The sequence below is a fragment of the Anabrus simplex genome, chromosome 1 (genome assembly GCF_040414725.1).
Source record: "Anabrus simplex isolate iqAnaSimp1 chromosome 1, ASM4041472v1, whole genome shotgun sequence".
In the NCBI taxonomy this organism is placed as follows: Eukaryota; Metazoa; Arthropoda; class Insecta; order Orthoptera; family Tettigoniidae; genus Anabrus; species Anabrus simplex.
Window position 1 is genome coordinate 1499980407 of NC_090265.1, and position 22939 is coordinate 1500003345.

At 37.3% G+C, this 22939-nt stretch overlaps 1 protein-coding gene across 2 annotated transcripts in view; it reads left to right on the forward strand.

Moving 5' to 3' along the window:
* The window catches only part of LOC136858446 (unconventional myosin-IXa), an 842620-nt gene that overhangs the window by 809156 nt on the left and 10525 nt on the right, over positions 1-22939 (forward strand). For both annotated transcript variants that reach the window (XM_067137995.2, XM_067137996.2), the window contains 2 exons: positions 1209-1464; positions 19493-19745. In XM_067137995.2, the coding sequence (XP_066994096.2) occupies positions 1209-1464; positions 19493-19745 (509 nt within the window). The remainder of the gene's footprint in view (positions 1-1208; positions 1465-19492; positions 19746-22939) is intronic.

The window sequence follows — 22939 nt, forward strand, 5'->3', positions numbered from 1 at the left end:
GTAGGCTCTCATTTTTGGACACACTATTCTCAAGATACTGAGCATATCTCTTTTTTCTCTTTTCCATTTTTTCAGACTTCAATTCACAAACATTGTGTCTTATTTTCTCCATTTATGACTTTGAAGTCCCCGTAGAAATGAGGACACCTGTTTCCAGCTTTAAACATTATTTTAAAGGAACTGGATATTTGCCTCTGCATATACACAGCTTAAGGCGTGATCAAGTCTGATGAAGTGTTACTACTCCATAGTCAACTACAATAAGTGATTTCTCATACCCGACTCTCGTGTCTATGCAAAGAATGAGATTTAACCAGTATCTGCTCTAATTACCTTCCTCATTCCATTGAACATAAAAAATAATCATTTTTATGTATAAACATTCTTAATGATTGACTGATAGCAATATGATATCCTATATGATTTTAATTACTCCACTACCAGCTCTATGTTGTACGTTGATGTTTTAACCTCTGTCAACATGATTGTGTGTTTTTTTCTCGTAGCCATGTGAACATTGTTAGAAGTTTTCACACTAGTTTTAAGACTATTGATTTTCTATAATGTAAACACGAATCTTATGGTACCATATATTTTAAGGTCACTAGATTCGGGGCCTTACCTAACTTCAGGCTAAGAATTATTTTGGCTGATGATGCTTACGACAGTTAAGCAAAACATGTCCCAGTTGTAATGTTTATATCTTAAATATAAGGAAAGATAAGTAATGGAAAGGTAGAGTAAAATTATTATTTCTTTAATGTTTATAATCTGATGTCCAATACGGTCTACAATGAGATTTATTACTTGTGTCGTAATATGTCGTGATTCACTGCCAAATTTCTCCTGATTTTTTTACTTTCGAAAGTTGGTATGTCTGCTTGTGCCTCACTTTCTTAGCAGTTAGTAACCTCACTGATGTAAGTGAACTGATGCAACTATCCGCCAACGAGGTAGATTAGCTCCTCGTCCTGCACACACATATGAGAACAACATTTTAAAAAATTTGGCCATGTTAATGTGTACTGTATTTTCTGTTGAACAATTAGCCTGAAAGTTCAGATTTAGAATTAATCAAGGGAACATGTCTGTTGCATTGTTTACCCTTCATATTAGTGTCTCATTGTTATCATAGTTTGATTTTTATGAACTTGCTTTGAATAATGAATTGTTTTCGTCAGTTATTATCTTCGGTTTCATATTTGTAGGGTGGCCTTACATGAAGATGCCAACCGTATGAATGCAAGTGCTTTGGCAATAGTATTTGCTCCCTGCATTCTGAGAACAAACAAGATTGTACCAGCCCAAGACTCACTCCATGACATTGGACGACAGACACAGTGTGTGGAAACCATTATCACCGAGAAACTGCGTAAAGTTCGAGCAACATTGGCTGATATTGATACTTTGGATACTGCTTGCCATACTGCTACTCATCGCCTGTCTTCTCTTAGAAGTTCAAAGGTACAATCTATATTGTCTCTCTGTTATTCTTAATCATAGTTTCTAACGTAAAATGAGTATGTCAACTAATGTGACATTTAACAACAAGATTATTATTAACCCCTCGGCACTGTGGATTTAAATGCCCAGTCTTCAATGTAATCAGTCAATCAATCAATCAGTCGCTACTGATCTGCATTTAGGGCAGTCGCCCAGGTGACAGATTCCCTATCTGTTGTTTTCCTAGCCTTTTCTTAAATGATTGCAAAGAAATTGGAAATTTATTGAACATCTCCCTTGGTAAGTTATTCCAGTCCTTAACTCACCTTCCTATAAACGAATATTTGCCCCAGTTTGTCCCCTTATTCGTCTACTGATGTCCTCCCATGCCATCTCTCCACTGACAGCTCGGAACATACCACTTAGTCGAGCAGTTCGTCTCCTTTCTCCCAAGTCTTCCCAGCCCAAACTTTGCAACATTTTCGTAACGCTACTCTTTTGTCGGAAATCGTCCAGAATAAATCAAGCTGCTTTTCTTTGGATTTTTTTCAGTTCCTGAATCAAGTAATCCTGGTAAGGGTCCCATACACTGGAACCATACTCTAGTTGGGGTCTCACCAGAGACAAATATGCTCTCTCCTTTACATCCTTACTACAACCCCTAAATACTCTCATAACCATGTGCAGAGATCTGTACCCTTTATTTACAATCCCATTTATGTGATTACCCCAATGAAGATCTTTCCTTATATTAATACCTAGGTATTTACATTGATCCCCAAAGGGAACTTTCACCCCATCAATGCAGTAATTAAAACTGAGAGGTCTTTTCCTATTTGTGAAAGTCACAACCTGACTTTTATCCCCGTTTATCATCATACAATTGCCTACGGTCCATCTCACAACATTATCGAGGTTATTTTGCAGTTGCTCACAATTTTATAACTTATTTATTACTCTGTACAGAATAACATCATCTGCGAAAAGCCTTATCTCTGATTCCACCTCTTTACACATATCATTGATATATATAAGAAAACATAAAGGTCCAATAATACTGCCTTGAGGAAATCCCCTCTTAATTTTTACAGGGACAGATAAAGCCTCACCTACTCTAATTCTCTGAGTTCTATTTTCTAGAAACAGAGCCACCCATTCAGTCACTCTTTTGTCAAGTCCAATTGCACTGATTTTTGCCAGTAGTCTCCCATGATCTACCCTATCAGATGCTTTAGATAAGTCGATCGCAATACAGTCCAATTGACCTCCTGAATCCAGGATATCTGCTATATCTTGCTGGAATCCTACAAGTTGGGCTTCAGTGGAATAACCTTTCCTAAACTCAAACTGCCTTCTATCAAACCATTTATTAATTTTGCAAACATGTCGTATATAATCAGAAAGAATTCTTTCCCAAAGCTTACATACAACGCATGTCAGACCGACTGGCCTGTAATTTTCAGCTTTATGTCTTATCACCCTTTCTTTTATATACACGGGATACTATTGCAACTCTCCATTCATTTGGTAAAGTTCCTTCATGCAAACAAAAATCTAACAAGTACTTCAGATATGGTACTATATCCCAACCCATTGTCTTTAGTAAATTCCCCGAAGCCTTATCAATTCCAGCTGCTTTTCTAGTTTTCAACTTTTGTATCGTACTGTAAATGTCATTGCTGTCATACGTAAATTTTAATACTTATTTAGTATTAGTCACCTCCTCTATCTGGACATTATCCTTGTAACCAACAATCTTTATACTGCTGACTGAATACTTCTGCCTTTTGAAGATCATCGCATACACACTTCCCTTGTTCATTAATTATTCCTCGAATGTCCTTCTTGGAACCTGTTTCTGCCTTAAAGTACCTATACATACTCTTCCATTCTTCACTAAAATGAGTGTGGCCACCAATTATGCTTGCCATCATGTTATCCTTAGCTGACTTCTTTGCTAGATTCAGTTTCCTAGTAAGTTCCTTCAATTTATCCTTACTTCCACAGCCATTTCTAACTATTCTTTTCCAACCTGCACCTCCTTTTTAGTCTCTCTATTTCCCTGTTATAATATAGTGGATCTTTACCATTCCTTACCACCTTTGTAGGTACAAACCTATTTTCACATTCCTCAACAATTTCTTTAAACCCATCCCAGAGTCTCTTTACATTTTTATTTACCGTTTTCCACCGATCATAGTTACGTTTTAGAAACTGCCTCATGCCTGCTTTATCAGCCATATGGTACTGCCTAATAGTCCTACTTTTAAGACCTTCCTTTCTATCACATTTATTTTTGACTACGACAAAAACAGCTTCGTGAACACTAATACCATCTATTACTTCGGTTTCTCTATAGAGCTCATCTGGTTTTACCAGCACCACATCCAGAATATTCTTCCCTCTAGTTGGTTCCATCACTTTCTGAATCAGGTGCCCTTCCCATATTAACTTATTTGCCATTTGTTGGTCATGCTTCCAGTCATTCGCATTACCTTCCCAATTGACATTTGGTAAATTGAGATCACCCGCTACGATCACGTTCCTTTCCTTATCGTTTCCCACATAGCTGATTATGTTATCTGCTTGATTTCCAGTTCCCTGTTCCCTTAACACCGCTACCTAGCACACCCTGTTTCCCTGAATGTACCTCCCTATTACCCTTCTAATCAAATTTCCTAACTTATATGTACCACTGTGGTTTAAGTGAAGGCCATCTGAGCGCGGATCCCTATCTCGTAACCACCCATTACGATCTAGAAATTTCACTCCCAGTTTCCCACATACCCACTCCATAGTCTCATTTAAATCCCCAATCACCTTCCAGTCAGTATCCCTCCTACACAGTATTCCACTGATAACAATCTCTGCTTCCTTAAACTTCACCTGTGGTGCATTTAACAAATCCCACACATCCCCAACTATGTTGGTACTTACACCTGCTTGTCTTACGTTGTTAGTACCAACATGAAACACTACCACCTTCTCCTTTCCCTCCTCCTTCTCTTCTACTTTCCTCAACATCTGCCTTAACCTAATTCCTGGATAACACTCTACCCTGGTACCCTTTCCTCCACACACTTTCCCGACATGTCTAACCATAGAATCCCCCATGACCAGAGCCTCAACCCTACAAGATGGCGCGTGCTGTGTGTGTTGTGTAGGAGAGCTCTGTGTTACCAGCCTGAATTAGCAAGATAATTAGCAGACAGGTCCGGCGAGTGTGTGTCAGTAATTACACCAGACAACTGACGTCTAGTTCTAGTAAAAACATGTCCGTAAAAAGTGTAAATAAGCGTGTGTCGGACTTTGAAACAAAGTTTGTTAAACGGATGGATGAGTTCCAAGCTCGCTTGGAACAGTTGACATCAGCCAGTGCCAGCAGGGCTGCCAACACTAACGATCGCGCCGATGAAAATCTATCTTCCCTCTGTTCCGAGTTCAAAGACTTTCGCCAGTACATCTCGGCGGAAATTTCTTGTGTAAAGGAGGAGTTACTAGTTATTCAACAGCGTCTTGACCAGCATGACAGGGCTGACGAAGCCGAACAATACAGTAGACGGAACTGTCTACTCATACACGGGGTGAAAGAAGAACTGGCTGAGAATGTCTATGCCAAAGTGATAGAGACAGTAAAATCTTACCTACAAGTGGAATTATCGATGGATGACATCGATCGCTGTCATAGATTGGGACCTCTACGCATATCAGCTGCGGAAGTTGTGACCTCGGGAAACAGGCCGATTATAGTCAAATTCGTCCGGTTTCATGTTCGCGATCATATCTGGCGCGCTAAGAAGCTCTTCAAAGGCACCAAACTATTGGTTACGGAGTCATTGACTGCTTCTAGAAAAGATCTGTTAAATCGAGCCCGAGACCAGCTTGGAGTGCGTAACGTTTGGACCCAGGAAGGAAGAATCGTAGTCCTAGGCAAAAACAAAAACAAATTCACTGTGACCACTAAAGCGGAACTAAATGCTGTTATTTCAGGGCTAGGTGATTAGTAGAGTACATGACTCATGGATTACGTTTTAATTATAAGTGGTTTTATTATAAGTTTAGTGTGAGTGAATGTTTAAATGATTCAAGTGGCTTACGTAGGCAAGAGGAAACCATGGTAAGTTGCCCTCTGTTTATTTTTGATTATGGCTAACACAGGTAATAACGTAGCTTTCTCCGTGGACAGGGTAAACAACCTTCACCTTAATACTGAACCCTCCCACCCTTTTCTTTCCCTGACCCCCTCTCACCCCGCCCGCAGTCACCTGGAGAGAGAATTCTCGTCCTTTCCCCGCTCATTACTGTGTACCCATGTCAATGCTCAGTCTATAATTGCCCATCACACTGAGCTGAAAGCTATTTTTGAAGGAAGCATGGTAAATGTTGTCGCAATTAGTGAGAGTTGGATGAAGGACTCGGTCCCTCTCAACTCGGTAAATATAGAAGGATTTAATGCAGTTTTTCACAATAGACGAACCGCCGTGGAGGAGGAGTAGCTCTATACTACAAAAACAATTTAACGGGGAAGATTATGCAAACTTCGACATTATCTACTGACACCTTAACTGAATATATGTTTGTAGAACTATCTGTTGATAAGACTAAAGTACTGATTGGAGTCGTTTACAAACCACCAAAAGCAGGAAACTTCACCGACTTCGAAGAAAAGTTACTAAGACTCGTACCTACCTACGAACATGTACTCATATTTGGCGACTTTAACACAAACCTGTTAATAGACTCCGTTGAAGCAAATCGTTTAGAGAACATATTTACCTCTTGTAACATGTCAGTGTTGCCACTTAACCCCACTCACCACGTGCACACGGCTAACGGATCCTCACACACTCTAATAGATTTACTTATCACAAACAATCCTCAGAAAATACTGAAACACGGACAAACTTCTGTACCTGGTATATCATACCACGATCTCATATATTTAGCTTATTCTTTGAAAGTTCCCAAAACAAAGCCGAAGTGGATAACCTATAGAGACATGAAAAAGTTAAATCCTCAACAATTGATACAATATGCTAATCTCTGCCCGTGGGACGAAATACTGCACTTGACTGACAATGACGAAAAAGTAAAGAGGTTTAACACATTATTGTTGGGATTGTATAACAAACACGTACCTAAACGTACTGCTAGGGTGACTCGCAAAGCTGCTCCATGGTTATCTAATGACATTAAGTCCGCAATGGCTGAACGAGATGCACTACACAGATGTTACAGGCAGCCATTATCAACTGAAGATTTTGAAAAGTACCGTGTGCTTAGAAATAAAGTTAAACAAATAATCAGAAACAAAAAATATGCGTACTTCCAACAATTAGCCAGTAACTTGAACACAATGAGTACCTGGAAACAACTCAGATCCGTAGGTATTGGGAGGCAAACAACAAACTCCAATACGCATGACATAAATCCAGATGAATTAAATGCCCACTTTACTAGAGAAATAGTTAATACCCACCCTCATATTATACAAACAACAATAAATTCTCTCCAGTCTACTCCGTTGCCACAACGGCCTTTGTTTGAATTTCGTGAAGTAAATGAAAACGATGTAAGAAGAAAACTAACATCAATCAAATCGCGAGCAATCGGAGTGGACGACATCCCGATATCCTTCGTCGTTACCTTGATAGATGTAGTACTGCCAATTTTAACCCACATATGTAACTCATGTCTTTCGGAAGGCTACTTCCCAACTGTTTGGAAGGATGCCTTAATTTTCCCAGTACCAAAAAAATCTCTAGCAAATTCTCCATCTGACTATCGACCTGTCTGTATACTTTCTTCACTTTCGAAAGTCTTAGAAAAACTCACGCATGAACAACTGCTCCAATATTTGATGCACCATTCGTTACTTGATCACCTGCAATCTGGATTTAGAAAAGGACATAGTACATCTACTGCTCTTCTAAAAATTACGGATGACGTAAGAAAAGCAATGGACGAACGTAAAGTGACCGTGCTCATTCTCCTAGACTTCAGCAGTGCTTTTGACACTATCAGTACGGACATATTAATAGCGAAATTGCATTCCTTCCATCTTAGCCACGCTGCTCTCAAATTGTTCGCTTCCTACCTCCATAACCGACGACAGTGTGTTGTCATGAATGATAAGAGAACGGAGTGGAAGTACAAAGTTAATGGTGTGCCACAAGGTTCTATACTCGGCCCCCTGTTATTTATTTTATATTTGAATGACATCTCTTCTAAGTTGAAAAACTGCAACTACCATCTCTATGCCGACGACCTTCAAATTTACTGCCACACAAAAGTGAATGACATAAATGCAGCTATTGAAAATATGAACTGAAACTTAGAGCAGATCAGCTGTTATGCAGCTGAGAATTCTCTCTCCATCAACCCAACGAAAACACAAGCTATCATACTAGGGCAGAGAAAACTGCTTGCCCATCTACACAGTCTACAAATTCCAGTCATTCAACTAAATGGCGTTGCTATCCCACTCTGTAAATCAGTAAAAAGCCTTGGAGTCACTATAAATGAAACTTTAAACTGGGATGAGCATGTCACTAACGTATGCAGGAAAGTTCACTCATCACTTCATCCCCTTAAGATTCACCAGACTGTATTACCTCTCAACTTAAAAATAAAACTGGTTCAAACATTGATACTTCCAATTTTTAACTATTGTGATGTTGTGTTGCTGGATGCTACCAGTGAACAAAATAGGAAATTGCAGAGAGCTTTAAACTCCTGCATTAGATTTATCTTTTCATTGAATTTTGCCTCGCATGTATCCCCTTTTTATGCACGACTTTCTTGGTTAAAAGTAGAGCAGCAGAGGAATCGCCATGTATCAACCCTTATCTATCGACTCTTGACTGAAAATATACCTGAATATCTCTCCAGTAATTTCCGTTTTCTATCCTCCTTTCATGACCGTGACACGCGCTCTGGGTCAACAATTGCAATACCTCCACATCATACATCTGCCTTCAGTAATTCTTTCCTTGTGTCGGGCGCTAGAATATGGAATGCTTTACCCCCTGAAATTAGAAATTGTTCCTCATTAATTACCTTCAAAAGACAGTCTAAAGATTTCCTCTTGAATACGTAGGCTATATCATGTAGTTATGTGTGAATGTGTGAGTGAATGTCTGGAGTAAATAGTTCCCAAAAGTTTACATAAATTAGTTATTTTTTATGAATTCCACCTAGAGGAGTTAATATTGAATTTATTTATTATTTTTCTAATTTTAGACTTAGGATGTAATCTTTTAGTATTAGACTATATTAAGTTATATTAATATTATATACACTGTGTTAAGTTAGAATATTAAGTTTGGATTCAGTATTAAGCCGCATAATGTGGTTAAGTGTAAGAGAGGGCCAAGAGCCCTAACTTCGCCACAAATAAAGACATCAATAAATAAATAAATAAATACCCACCTCCTTTGATCCCCTCTCGTCCTGGTCAGTTCTATCTTTCCTGACAGCTGCAGAAGCTACTTCCTCCTCCCTTTTCTCCATCCCATGGCCCTGTTCCACCTGTCTTTTCCTATCCACTACTCCACATTCCCTTTCCTACCTCTTACCTTTCTCCTACTTCCAAACTTCTCGGCAACAGTTCCCTGTTCCTCATCTTCCCTCGGTTGTTCTACCTGCAGTGACTCGTACCGATTTCTCATCGACACCTGTCCTGAATTTTGATCCTGAATGGAGCCCTTAGCCTGCAATCTCCTTCCCCTTAAAACATTAGACCACCTGTTTTCCACAATTCCCCCATTTCCTTCCAATCCCTCTATTACACCTACTGTAACCTGTACATTGTTTTGAGGCCTACTTTCCTCCCTGTCCTCTGAGAGTATCCAAATTATCTCCCTCAAGCTCTCCAACTCCTCCCTCATACTCCTTAATGCCTGGCCACACCCACAGTTCCTACACTCACACTGCTTAGCCATTTTTACTAAATAAGAAAAGGAAAAATAAGATAACTTATTCTGTGCAAAATAAAAATGAAAGGAAAGAAATATTGTCTAGGTTAGTTCACAAAGAACAAACGACAGTAAGTTATTTAATATAGGCTACTACTACACTACAATACTACTTAATTGTACTATTTTTATTCCTACAACATGCTAAGATGATGAAAATTGCTGTTAATTACTGGAAACAGAGAATAATACACAAGAATTACACAATTCTTAACTGCAGTTAAGTCTACCCTAATTACAACAACAGAATTTTTGTAAGAGAGTTACTACAGATACCGGTACCACAGAAAACGGTACTATACTATACAAATATTTCACAGTAATAAAATAAACACACTACCGGTACTTTCTAATAAGATGCTATAATACACTAGGTACAAAAATTTTAAACTACGTTCAGACTAAGTACAGATACTACAATACACTAAAACTACGTTCAGACGTATTCTAATTACAACAGGTTGTTACCAAGCAAAAACAGAAAAGAAAATTAGCATTAAATTTTGAAATTCACAAAACTACTCAAAATTATAGAATAGGCACTCTAATTTCTAATAAGTTACTATACTACACGACAATAATGTTAAAACTACGTTCAGACGAATCCTAGCTTCTTACTAAGCACAAATAGAAATGAAAAATTCCAATTAGGCCTAAATTTAGATATTCGCAAGAACTACCGGTAGGTACTCAAAGATTACCAACAAAATTAAACACGTATACAGATTAATATTAGTACTACTTTGTCCTACTGTGCTGTAATAGAAATGAAACCTGCTGTTCGCACATGAATATAACAGACAAGATACTATCTAATATACTTTATCTACACTACAATTCTCAACTGAAGTGCGGTTATGTGATCTGTGTGCTGCAGGAGGAACTCTGAGCATGGTGTTTAAATTTTGTCAGATTTGTGCTAGGCTTTGTTCAAACAAACATAACTTTGGTACTATTATACGGACTTCAATATTACTTTCACATGCACCTAGTAAAATGTCATTCTTTTAGAAAATATGATGGTTGCTATCTTACCCTGATAGTTGACAACTTAACCTGCCATAGGATTAGTGACTCATCAACTATGATGTTCTGTTCTGGTAAGTACAAAGTCTGGAATTTATTTTCAGGTAGGACATAATTGGATAAATTTTGAAAAGTATGGAAAATCCCTGATATGTAACAACTGCATCATTGTTGTTGAAATGCTTAAAATTACTAAGTATTCACTGAAATAACAGACCCAAAAATTGGCTTAGACAAAATAGAGTGTTTAGAAACATAGCTTTGTAACATAGGCTTTTGTATTATACCCACAAGCATAAAAAGAGCAATTACAACGTATATCTCATCCTTTGTGACTGATTTCCAATCCTGCATTCTAGAATAGTACTGTACAGTAGAAGTTGTTGGGTAGCACAAGTCACTGGCTATTCTCAGCCGGCGAGTTCACTGCACTCACCCCTCTGCACAGTCCCCACCTGTTGTTGCTCGGCACAGTCGACTGGTGACTCAAACCCCTCCCCATCCTGCCATCACAACACACTTGCCATTGACCTACATTCATCTTCAGTCTTAACTAGCCTTTGTATGCCTCACCATCAGTTTTATGTGTGTGTCTTTTCTGTTTTTGTGCATTTGTTTGGAAGTGTAGAAGTTCATGCACAATGGATTCAAAAAAGAAGAAGTGTCATCAATACTCAGCTGAGTATTTAAAAATTTGGTTTTATCGTGTCACCGCAAAATGTGCAGTTTCCACATTGTCTTTAGTGCAATAAAACATTTACTATTAATGGAGCCATGGAGCCTTCGCAAATGAAAGATCGTTTATTAAGAGTACACAGTGATCGAATAAAGAACTTTGTTATTTTAAACACCTCAAAGCTAAAGCTAATAAACGGCCTAATGTGAGTGAATTATTAAAAAAATGAGCAACCAATCTTGACTAAGGTATTCTTGCTTCTTATGAGGTCTCTTTCTTGATCGCTAAATGTGGTAAACGTCACACAATTGGCAAAATTCTTGTTCTATCAGCTACCAAAAAACATTGTTGAAATCATGCTAGGCGAGGGCCCTAGTAATAACATATGTCAATCAGTTCCTTTGAGCAACAATACTGTTTCCAGGTGAATTGACGAAATGGCCACAGATGTTGAATCCCAACTCACCAATTTGTTGGAAAAAAATTAATTTGCATTGCAGATTGATGAATCAACTGTGTTTGATGACAAAGCAATTTTATTAGCTTATGTGAGGTTTATCAATGAACAAAAGTAAATTACTGAGGAAATCTTCACATATATACTAACCTTGTTCATTAATGATCCCTGGAATGTCCTTCCTAGTACCCATTTCTGCCTTAAAGTTTCTGTACATATCTTTCCATTGTTTCCTAAAATGCATATGACTGCCATTTACGTTTGCCATTATGTTATCCTTGACTGAGTTTTTTTTTTATAAATTCAATCTCCTAGTGAATCTCTCCTTTCTTCTGTGACTATTCCTTACTCTATTTCTTTCTAACATATACCTTCTTCTTAATATCTTTATTTCCCTGTTATAAATATGGTGGGTTTTTACCAGTTCATACCACCTTTATAGGTACAGGCAACATCTCTTAATCTCTCTAGTTCCCTGTTATATAAATATGGTGGGTTTTTACCAGTTCATACCACCTTTATAGGTACAGGGAACATCTCTTAATCTCTCTAGTTCCCTGTTATATTATAGTGGGTCCTTACCATTTCATACCACCTTTAAAGGTACAGGGAACATCTCTTGTAAAATGACAGTGGACGGCTAAGAGGAATCTTGAAACTCTTGAATTGAGAATTCTGATAGCTATTGATGTTATTGGTCAAGCCTGGAATTGAAGCGAGGTACATGGAAATTTAGGAGAGACAGTAATTCAGGATTATCAATAGTATAGTTTACAACTTTAAAAAGAAATTTTACTGCATCCTTCCATCTGCAAATTTCTAAACTCTTCACTCCGAAATTTAAAAGGATATCACTATAGGGTACCATACGGGGATAGCAGTCATTTTTTTATATTGTAAGTATTTTAAAAATCTTTGTAATTTTTCAATCTGATAGACATATGATTCACACCTAGGGCTCCAAACGATGCTGGCATATTCTACTTTTGATCTTACTGTGGTATTGAACAGATGAATGCAAGTTTGTGTGTTTTTTAAGGGTTTTATATTCCTGATAATGAAACCTAGGGTCTTGTACGACTCAGCCACCACTTTAAGTATATGCAAATTGAATGTAAGCTCGTGGTGAATACAACCCCGAGGTCTTTCATCTCGCAAACCGATCGTAAGTCACTGTCACCTAGCTTGTAAGTGTAGTGGATGGGAGTTTTCCTTCTGGTGAACAACATCGATACACATTTTTCTGCATTTAAGTACAGTTTATTTTCAGTCGCCCACTCCAATACACTTTTCAAGTCCAGCTGAAGCTGTTTACAGTTGCTTATGTTTTCAATGGCTTTGAACACTTTGAAATCGTCAGCGTATAGGGGACAGCTCGAATATTTCACTTGTTCAAGCAAGTCATTGATGAATGCGAGAAAAACTAAAGGGCCTAAATTCGACCCCTGAATTATTCCTGAATTTACAAGGTATTTAAAGATAAAAATTTCATTGTTCCGTATTGAAATTATTGATGTTAAAAATTAAATAACTGGAAAGGAGGTTCAACCTATTCAATACTCAAAAGAAAGAAACGTAGCAATCACATTTCTATTTAAATGGGACCGGTTTCGACCTTAGTCTAGGTCATCATCAGCCATAAAAAACATGTAAAATGTTTATGAATGTTGGAGGTCAGTTTCACACTCTGTTAGGCACAAAGACACGACACCACATTCTGTCCTGCACAAAGTCACAACACTAACAATCAACATGCGAAGATCAAAAATGCTTGAATTCGCAGACGAACAGATCTGTAGTAGAAAGCCGCCAGCTCCCGGTGACCAGCGCGGCACACTCAAGGTCACTCCAGTTAAGTACGGGTGCTCATTCGGTTGTACTAATTGGCGTCGTATATTTTTATATACGTACTTGGCTTCCCGCAGCCGTGACAGGTTCTGGACCTTCGAAACGTTCTCCACTTTACTTTGGTGTTTGGCCGCAGCGCGTGACCTTGAGTGTGCCGCGCTGGTCACCGGGAGCTGGCGGCTTTCTACTACAGATCTGTTCGTCTGCGAATTCAAGCATTTTTGATCTTCGCATGTTGATTGTTAGTGTTGTGACTTTGTGCAGGACAGAATGTGGTGTCATGTCTTTGTGCCTAACAGAGTGTGAAACTGACCTCCAACATTCATAAACATTTTACATGTTTTTTATGGCTGATGATGACCTAGACTAAGGTCGAAACCGGTCCCATTTAAATAGAAATGTGATTGCTACGTTTCTTTCTTTTGAGTATTGAATAGGTTGAACCTCCTTTCCAGTTATTTAATTTTTAACATTTACAAGGTATTCCCGAGAAGAATGTTTCTGGCAAGAAACAAACTGCTTCCTATCACCCAAATAGGAACTGAAAAAATGCAACAGTTGTTTTGAGAAACCGAACAGGTTTAACTTACTTAGCAGGGCATCGTGATTAATTTTATCGAATGCTTTTGCGAAATCTGTAAATACTACGTCCATTTGTCCACCCGTGTCAAGTTATGTGGACACTCACTGAGTGAAATTAACCAAGTTTGTGACTGTGGAACGTCGTGAAAGGAAACCCTGTTTTTTGTCTGATATGAGGTCTTAAATATGTTGTTAGTTGATTACATAACATAAATTCGAAAACTGTCGCGGATAAAATAGAAATAGGCCGATAGTTGTTTATTAGTGTGGAATCCCTTGATTTAAGTATGGGGCACACTCGTAATAACTTCCAGATGGATGGAAATACGGATGTTTTAATAATCAAATTACAAATAAATAGAAGTGGATGCTTAAGAACCTCTGAACAACCTTTTATCACATGCAGTGGTACTTGGTCTGGTCCTGCAGAAGCTTTAGGTTTCAGCTGATTAAATGCTACTTCAACCTCTTCTAAAGCGAAGTTTTTAGTATGCAACATATTAGTGAAAGATGGATCGTTAGGTATGCGATATTGTGCCTTATGCGGGGAATACACTGATTGGAAGTAGTCTGCAAAACCTTCCATGATTTCATCCTTAGTATCTAGTACGTTATTTTCATATTTATAAGTGTCGCAATCCCTACTATTCTTTCTCCTATTTTTAACATATGCCCAGAAAGATCTAGCGTCATTGTTGATACCTTGTTCCACTGTCTCAATGTATCTTCTGTGTGCGGACTTAATTTCAGATTTAATTTGAGCTCTCAGAATTTTATATTGACTATCATAATGTTCCATAATGTGCTTCCACTTTCTGTAATATTCTTTTTCTTTCAATTTTCGAATTATGCTATCTGTAAACCAAATGGGGTATGTTTTGCCGTTACCTGTTTTTTTCATGGGAACCGTTTTGTTTATAGCTGAATAGTTGCCGTAAAAACAGTCTACAGCAGCATCAACTTCAGTGCATTCATAGAGAGAGTTCCAATTTGTGTCTCTAAGCCTCATGAACAGTCGTTCCTAGTTCAGGCTTTTTTAAAATTATTTGAAGTCTGGGGGGTAGTGTTAGGTTTAGTCCGATGTAATGTAATTCGTAGCTCTATTTCTAAGGCCAGGTGGTGTATATCCTCTGGCAGTAGGGGGTCTGTGCTCCTCGTGCATTCAATGTTTGAAATATTTTGATTAGTCATTACTAAGTCTAAAGTTTTTCCATTACAATTTGGAACTGAATTACATAAGAACAGATTATGAAGATTAATAAAATTTCTTAATTGCTGACTTTGCGTATTTGTGTTTAAATCACTGTTCATGTTACTAATTGATGGTATGTTGAAATCGCCGACATTGACGACATTACTGTTGTGTAGCTCGTAATGAGATTCTAGTCATCCAAATATTTCACTGTAGACAGCTGATTTTGAGGAAGGTGGTACATACACGTTACCGATATACCATACCTGTCCTTGAATGACAACTTTCAGTAAGAGCCCCCTCAAAACTATTTGTGATCTGTTCGGCCTTGAGCACAGTTAATCCTCTCCTGACAGCAGTGAGCACACCCCCACCCCTCCTAGTGCTACGGTCAGCCCTGTACACTCTGTACTGCTCACGACAGACCTCACTATCGAACACAGTAGAGTCCAGCCAAGTCTCTGTTAGGGCCACGAATTGATATTCATTGGCCTGAATGTTCTGACTCAGTTCATCAAGTTTTGTTTTTAACCCACGCACATTTTGTTAGTAAATATTAAGCCTAGTGTCATCCATTAATTTACAGCTTATTTAGATCATCCTAGTTGTTAATAACAACTACTTTGGAACCCTGAGTTTTACGCATTTTAATGACTCCGTTTCTTACCCATATGTACGCGTAGTCCTTCTCTCAGTATAAAGATAATTTAAAAATCACCATCTTATCAATACACAGATTTATTTACTTCAAAATTGGTAAATTAAGTCAAGACCGGTTTCGACCCCTAAGGGATCATCTTCAGTTGACACACATATAAAAAAAGATATTTACAAAAACATCACATGTAAAATATTAATCTTTTAGTTAATTCAGTTGAGTCAAAACAATTTTTATATTTAGAATGTTGGTGGGTACATCTTAGTTTGAAAACATGTGTGTGAGATTTATAGGCTCACTATGTCTAAATTATTGCGTATATAGGTCCTATACTTCTTTACATAGTGTCAAAATTATTACATTCAATATAATTTATCTATTTGATGAAAACACTGGCAAATTGCTTGCTGAAATGGTAAAGTGTGTACATTTTTTAGTTTAAAAGTACATGTTTGTTTTTTACATGTTGTCATATTACAATTTATATTACAAAGTATAGAATAAAATTATTCTTGCATTTGTGCACATTGATAATAGTGAGACTATTGTAGGGTCTTCAAAAAATATACCGTTGTTTGAGGTATATCGCTGTATATCTGTTTTTTGAATTGTCAATAGCCTGATTACATTCTTATATATAAGTTATGAAATTTCACTTTTTATAGTTCGGTCAAATGGAAGAAACATAGAATAACCTTGTTAATTTAGATTCTTCATGACTAAAATACTGGTATATAATACCTTATTAAAATAGATCCTTAATACTAAAATACAAGTATGTGTTACCTTCTGTACTTGTTTTATATATTAAAATAGGGTTTACATTTATTGACATTAGTTCTATGGTTTGTTACCATTTGTAAAGTTGTGGTCTAATATGAAGGCCAGTTCTAAATGTTTAAAGTTAGTCTGACGGGAAAGGGTTCAATCCCTTGTTTATATTGTTTATTTTTTGCCGCTTGTTAGGTACAAGCATGGGATGATCTAGTTAAAATGAACTCTTCATAACTAAAATATTGGTATACAGTAGCTTATTGAAATACATTCTTTACATTAAAAGTACTAATATGTAGTGCTATATGTGCACATTATTCAAACGTAAGATAGGGTTAACATAGGTTAACAACAGTACTATGGGTTGTTACCGTTTGTGAGATTGTAATCTGATATAACTGGTCAGTTAGAAATGTATGGAATGTTTACATAAATAGGACCGAATACATATTTATACTATGTTGCTTTGCTCTTTTTACAAGTGAATTACGTGATGTAGTATAATATTTGTTGCAATTTTATAAGCTGCTGCTGTTGTTGGAGTTATCTTGAGATTCTGTATGTCATTAAGAAAACATTTTCCTTTTTTTTGCGTGTCGTTACTAGTTGAATGGGTGACTATTGTGAAATGGAGTGCGTTTGAAATGTTGTGCGTCTTGATAAAGTTGCACGTTTGTTGTGGCGTGGAGGCTTCTATATGTTGTAAAATAATGTATCTGCAAGCAGAAATAATAGTTGTTTTCGTAACGACATACAGAATCTCAAGATAACTCCAACAACAGCAGCAGCTTATAAAATTGCAACAAATACTATACTACATCACGTAATTCACTTGTAAAAAGAGCAAAGCAACATAGTATAAATATGTATTCGGTCCTATTTATGTAAACATTCCATACATTTCTAACTGACCAGTTATATCAGATTACAATCTCACAAACGGTAACAACCCATAGTACTGTTGTTAACCTATGTTAACCCTATCTTACGTTTGAATAATGTGCACATATAGCACTACATATTAGTACTTTTAATGTAAAGAATGTATTTCAATAAGCTACTGTATACCAATATTTTAGTTATGAAGAGTTCATTTTAACTAGATCATCCCATGCTTGTACCTAACAAGTGGCAAAAAATAAACAATATAAACAAGGGATTGAACCCTTTCCCATCAGACTAACTTTAAACATTTAGAACTGGCCTTCATATTAGACCACAACTTTACAAATGGTAACAAACCATAGAACTAATGTCAATAAATGTAAACCCTATTTTAATATATAAAATAAGTACAGAAGGTACCACATACTTGTATTTTAGTATTAAGGATCTATTTTAATAAGGTACTATATACCAGTATTTTAGTCGTGAAGAATCTAAATTAACAAGGTTATTCTATGTTTCTTTCATTTGACCGAACTATAAAAAGTGAAATTTCATAACTTATATATAAGAATGTAATCAGGCTATTGACAATTCAAAAAACAGATATACAGCGACATACCTCAAACAACGGTATATTTTTTGAAGACCCTACAATAGTCTCACTATTATCAATGTGCACAAATGCAAGAATAATTTTATTCTATACTTTGTAATATAAATTGTAATATGACAACATGTAAAAAACAAACATGTACTTTTAAACTAAAAAATGTACACACTTTACCATTTCAGCAAGCAATTTGCCAGTGTTTTCATCAAATAGATAAATTATATTGAATGTAATAATTTTGACACTGTATGTAAAGAAGTATAGGACCTATATACGCAATAATTTAGACATAGTGGGTCTATAAATCTCACACACATGTTTTCAAACTAAGATGAACCCACCAACATTCTAAATATAAAAATTGTTTTGACTCAATTGAATTAACTAAAAGATTAATATTTTACATGTGATGTTTTTGTAAATATCTTTTTTTATATGTGTGTCAACTGAAGATGATCCCTTAGGGGTTGTAACCGGTCTTGACCTAATTTACCAATTTTGAAGTAAATAAATCTGTGTATTGATAAGGTGGTGATTTTTAAATTATCTTTACACTGTGATACCAATCAATACGGAAATGAAGCTAGTAGATTATAATAGTCCTTCTCTCTGTGGATGACTCCGGCCTAGGCTAGCAGTTTTCCTCTCTGTGGTGACAAACTCTCGTTGATGTAACTGTCACCTGGAAGATCTGTGTGCCTCGTGGAAAGGTTTCTCTTCATTCGCCGTCTTTCTATGAACAGATCTTTGTCCATTCGCCTTACCAGTTTCACGATAATTCTGCAGTGTTGTTGGTGCAGGGCTTCCGGGAGGCGATGACACGCGTCCACCATCTCTTCTTTCACCTGTATGTCCAGAGCCCGTCCAATCTTCTTAACTGTGTCCAGTACAGTTTTGTTTTTAATATCAGGAACCCCCTGGATTTCAGTTGTGTTCCTTCTTGAATACATTTCCGCGTCATTTACTCGACACTCAAGGGATTTTATTTTTTCCCTTAAATTGCAGTTTTCCTGAGTCAGGTTTTCTATGTGATCAAAACACTTATCGAGATCAGTTTGTTGCTTCAAAATAAGCTGGGCCGTATCGTCCGACTTCCTATGACACAGTTCGAGTGAATTCCCTAAATCACTCTGTCTTATCTTCTGGTCTTCCTATCAGGTGTTTACCTAGTCTTTTCTTAAAACATTCCAAAAAGCTGCACAGCCTGTAAGCTACTGCATAATCAGCTTTCGTGATGTTCTGGTGTAGTGAACATGATGTACATTGTATATGTGGTAGCAAATTTAGTTGTGGTTATTGCAGTGTGTTAAAATTATCTGGCTATAACTATGGAATAATTCAAATGAACTATGTTTTTTGCAGATATTTAGTCCTGATGAATTACTGCCAGCAGAATTGACAAACAGTGATGCCAAGCCTGCTCTTCTAAATGCTGATGATGAAGAGGCTCTGTTAGTGGGTCATATTCAAGAAATTCAAAAAGAAAAGGCACTTCTCACTTCTGCTTTACCTAGTCTCACTAGAACTACATCAGATGATGATTTGCTGTCTACTGATATGGATGATGGTAGCCTGGATGATGTAACTGGCCATATAGATGAAAATGATCAAGAAGGTAAGTTTATTTATTTATTTATTTATTTATTTATTTATTTACTTACTTATTTGGTTTTTAGTGCCAAAGTGGTTTTTAATACCCGAAGATATAATATGTTCAGCTTGCCTGGTGCAGATCTTTCTATTTGACACCCGTGGGTGACCTGCTTGTCTGGATGTGGGATGATGATGATGATGATGATGAGGAGGAGGAGGAGGTAGGGAAAGGGTGAAACCCAGTGTTGGCACAAAGCCTACTCTTATAGAATAACACTAAGGAGTCTGCTCAAGTTTTAGCGTCCCTATCCGTTGGATGAATCACCATCAGCAGTGTCATATGCCCTCAATCCATATTGAACAATGTGGAGAGGTATGGGATTGAATCCAGGCTTTTGGCACACATTTTAGTGATTATAAATTATATACCACCATCTCTTCTACCCTGCTGACCAATATTCTCGTGGTGCAAATGTTTTCCACCAACGGGACTTCAACTGGCCTACCACAGTGTCAGACAATGTAGACTTGATGCCTTAACAATCATGGCCACCAGGCAGGCTAGGAAGCTAAGTACTAATTTAACATAGGTTAGATAATCAGAGTAAATGGCTGCAGGAGAAGGATAGGCATGGTTGTCACTAAAGGGGGGGGGGAAAGATATATATTAGACCCCACAGTAAGATTTGAAATGCACTCCAACCAACCAGATGAAGTAGACAGTGAAAAGAACAACTTACAATTTACTTGTAATATCTTTATTTTTTAATGAAGTTGTTTCAGTGTATGCTTTGTCTTGGGCAGTCTCCAAGTCGAGAAGATTTTGAAAATAAAAAAATAAAATACATTTCATTTTATTAACCTTGAGTTTTGTCAAATGATAATTGTGCTACACTAGAGTTTATCATGTCTTGGGGGGGGGAGAGCAAAATTCTGGCAACATGCCATCTCCAAAAACTGTTAATCTGCACAAGCAGTCAGCGCCAGTCATAGTTTGCCATTTGTAGCTGTAAAAACAATTTAAAATTTGCTTTACGTCGCAGCGACACAGATAGGTCTTTTGGCGATGATTGGATAGGCCTAGGAACGGGAAGGAATCAGCTGTGGCCTTACTTAAGTTACAGCCCCAGCATTTGCCTGGTGTGAAAATGGGAAACCACGGAAAACCATCTTCAGGGCTGCCGACAGTGGGGTTAGCTGTAAGAACCTCAGTGTAATACAAGTGTGTTTGTTTAAATAAGCATAATACTGTAATAGAGTTATTATTGTATATTTCTGTGTATCTAGTTTGTCCCTACAATGGCTGAGCCAGTGTAACAGCAGAAATGTTTCATAAACAGGCCTGAGGGTTAATTAGGTGTGTACACATTCTTCAAGCTGGAAGCATATGCTGGGAGTCCATTGTACAGGAGCGCGTGGCACTTGCATGTGATGATACAGGAGTACGGAGTGTGAAATGAATGGTTCTAGAGACTAAGTTATCTGAATAGGCAAGTGGAAGTATGTAGTTCAGATCTCCTAGAAAGAAACACATGGTAACTAAACAAGCAACTGGAATTGTCGATTTTGATCAACATTTTTTAAGCTGTAAAATGTTCAAGTTTTATGACAAAGGCATGAAGCCACTGGTTTTAACAGGAGCTCTTGTTCCATGCTGCTCATTCTTCTTCTTGTACCATATCTCCATTGGATGTCAGATGTCATCAGGGCGATCTGGTTCTTGTTCTCAGCAACTCGGAAAAGAGTGGGGGGTACTGAGCCCATACCATTCGCGCAGATTCTGTAGCCAAGATATTCTCCTTCTTCCCCTATTTCTCCTTCCTTCAATTTTACCTTGTAAGATAAGCTAAAGGAGTCTATATTTATTATTTCGAATGATATAGCCAAAGTACTCTGGTTTCTTCTTTTCCTCTTTGTTCAGGCATTGGAGTACTTAAGTGTTATATGTTTTCTGTCAACGATGATATTCTGAGCAGACGTTATGGCACCACATCTCAAAAGATTGAAGTTTATTGGTGGTGTTCTGTGTTAGGGTAATGTAACACTGAAGTAAATGGAGACGGAGATTGATCTTAAAGTCCCTGTTACAGAGAAGTTTGCTCATTCTCTTGAATGCAGTCCTTGCCTGTTCAATCCGGGATCTAATTTCAGCAACATTGTTCCAGCTGTGATCAAGTACATTGATGAGATATTTAAAGCATCGGATTTGCTCCAGTGATGTGCCAGCTATTGTCAAGTTAAGAGATTGAATGACGTGTTTGCTTATGACCATTACTTTGGTCTTTTTTTTTAAGTTTAAACACAGACCTGCTGCAACACTGTATTTGATCACACAGTTCAGTAATGTCTGCAGATGTTCAGCACTTCTTGCAAGCAGAATTGTACCATCTGTATATTGCAGATTATTTATTGTGATCCCACTAACAATGATGCCCTCCTGTTTTCCTTCTCATGCTTCAGAAAATACCCTTTCAGAGTAAATATTGAAGAGGAGTGGAGGTAGAACACAACCTTGCCTCACTCCTTGGTTTATTTCAATAGCACAGGTGTTTGTGCTATCAACCTTAATTGATGCGGTCTGATTCCAATACAGGTTGGCAATAATTTGCATATATTTACCATCCATGCCATTCTTATATAGGACATGCAGCGATGTTTCATGTTTCACGTGGTCGCAAAACCTGCATCCCCAGCAATGCCTCTTACAGAAACCAAACTGGAGTTACCTGTGTAGGATTCACATTTGCTGTATATTGTTGCATGTATTACTTTTAGGAAGATTTTTAGAACATGGCTCATTTGGCATATGATTCTTTAAGCTCTGTGAGATTTAGCCATTGTTCTCTTTAGAATAGGGATGAAAGTTGATGTCAACCAGTCAGAACGGATTGATCTATTGGTGTATACTAGATTGAATAGCTCTAACAGGATATCTGGTGATTGTTCTTCTTGAAGAATTTTGAATATTTCTCCAGATATACCATCTGGTCCAGATGTTTTTACATTTTTGCAGTTCTTGAGGGCATATTCTGCTTTCTGGCAAGTTATTAAAGGTCCTTGATCTGTATCACAAACAAAAGGACATGGTCCCCTATTATCATGGAAAAGATCAGTCACATAGACTTTCCAGCTGTTCAGTTTTTCTTCATGTTCGATGATGACCTTCCTTTGATTGTTATATAACAGTCCATTTGTCCTCCTGGTATGTAACCAACT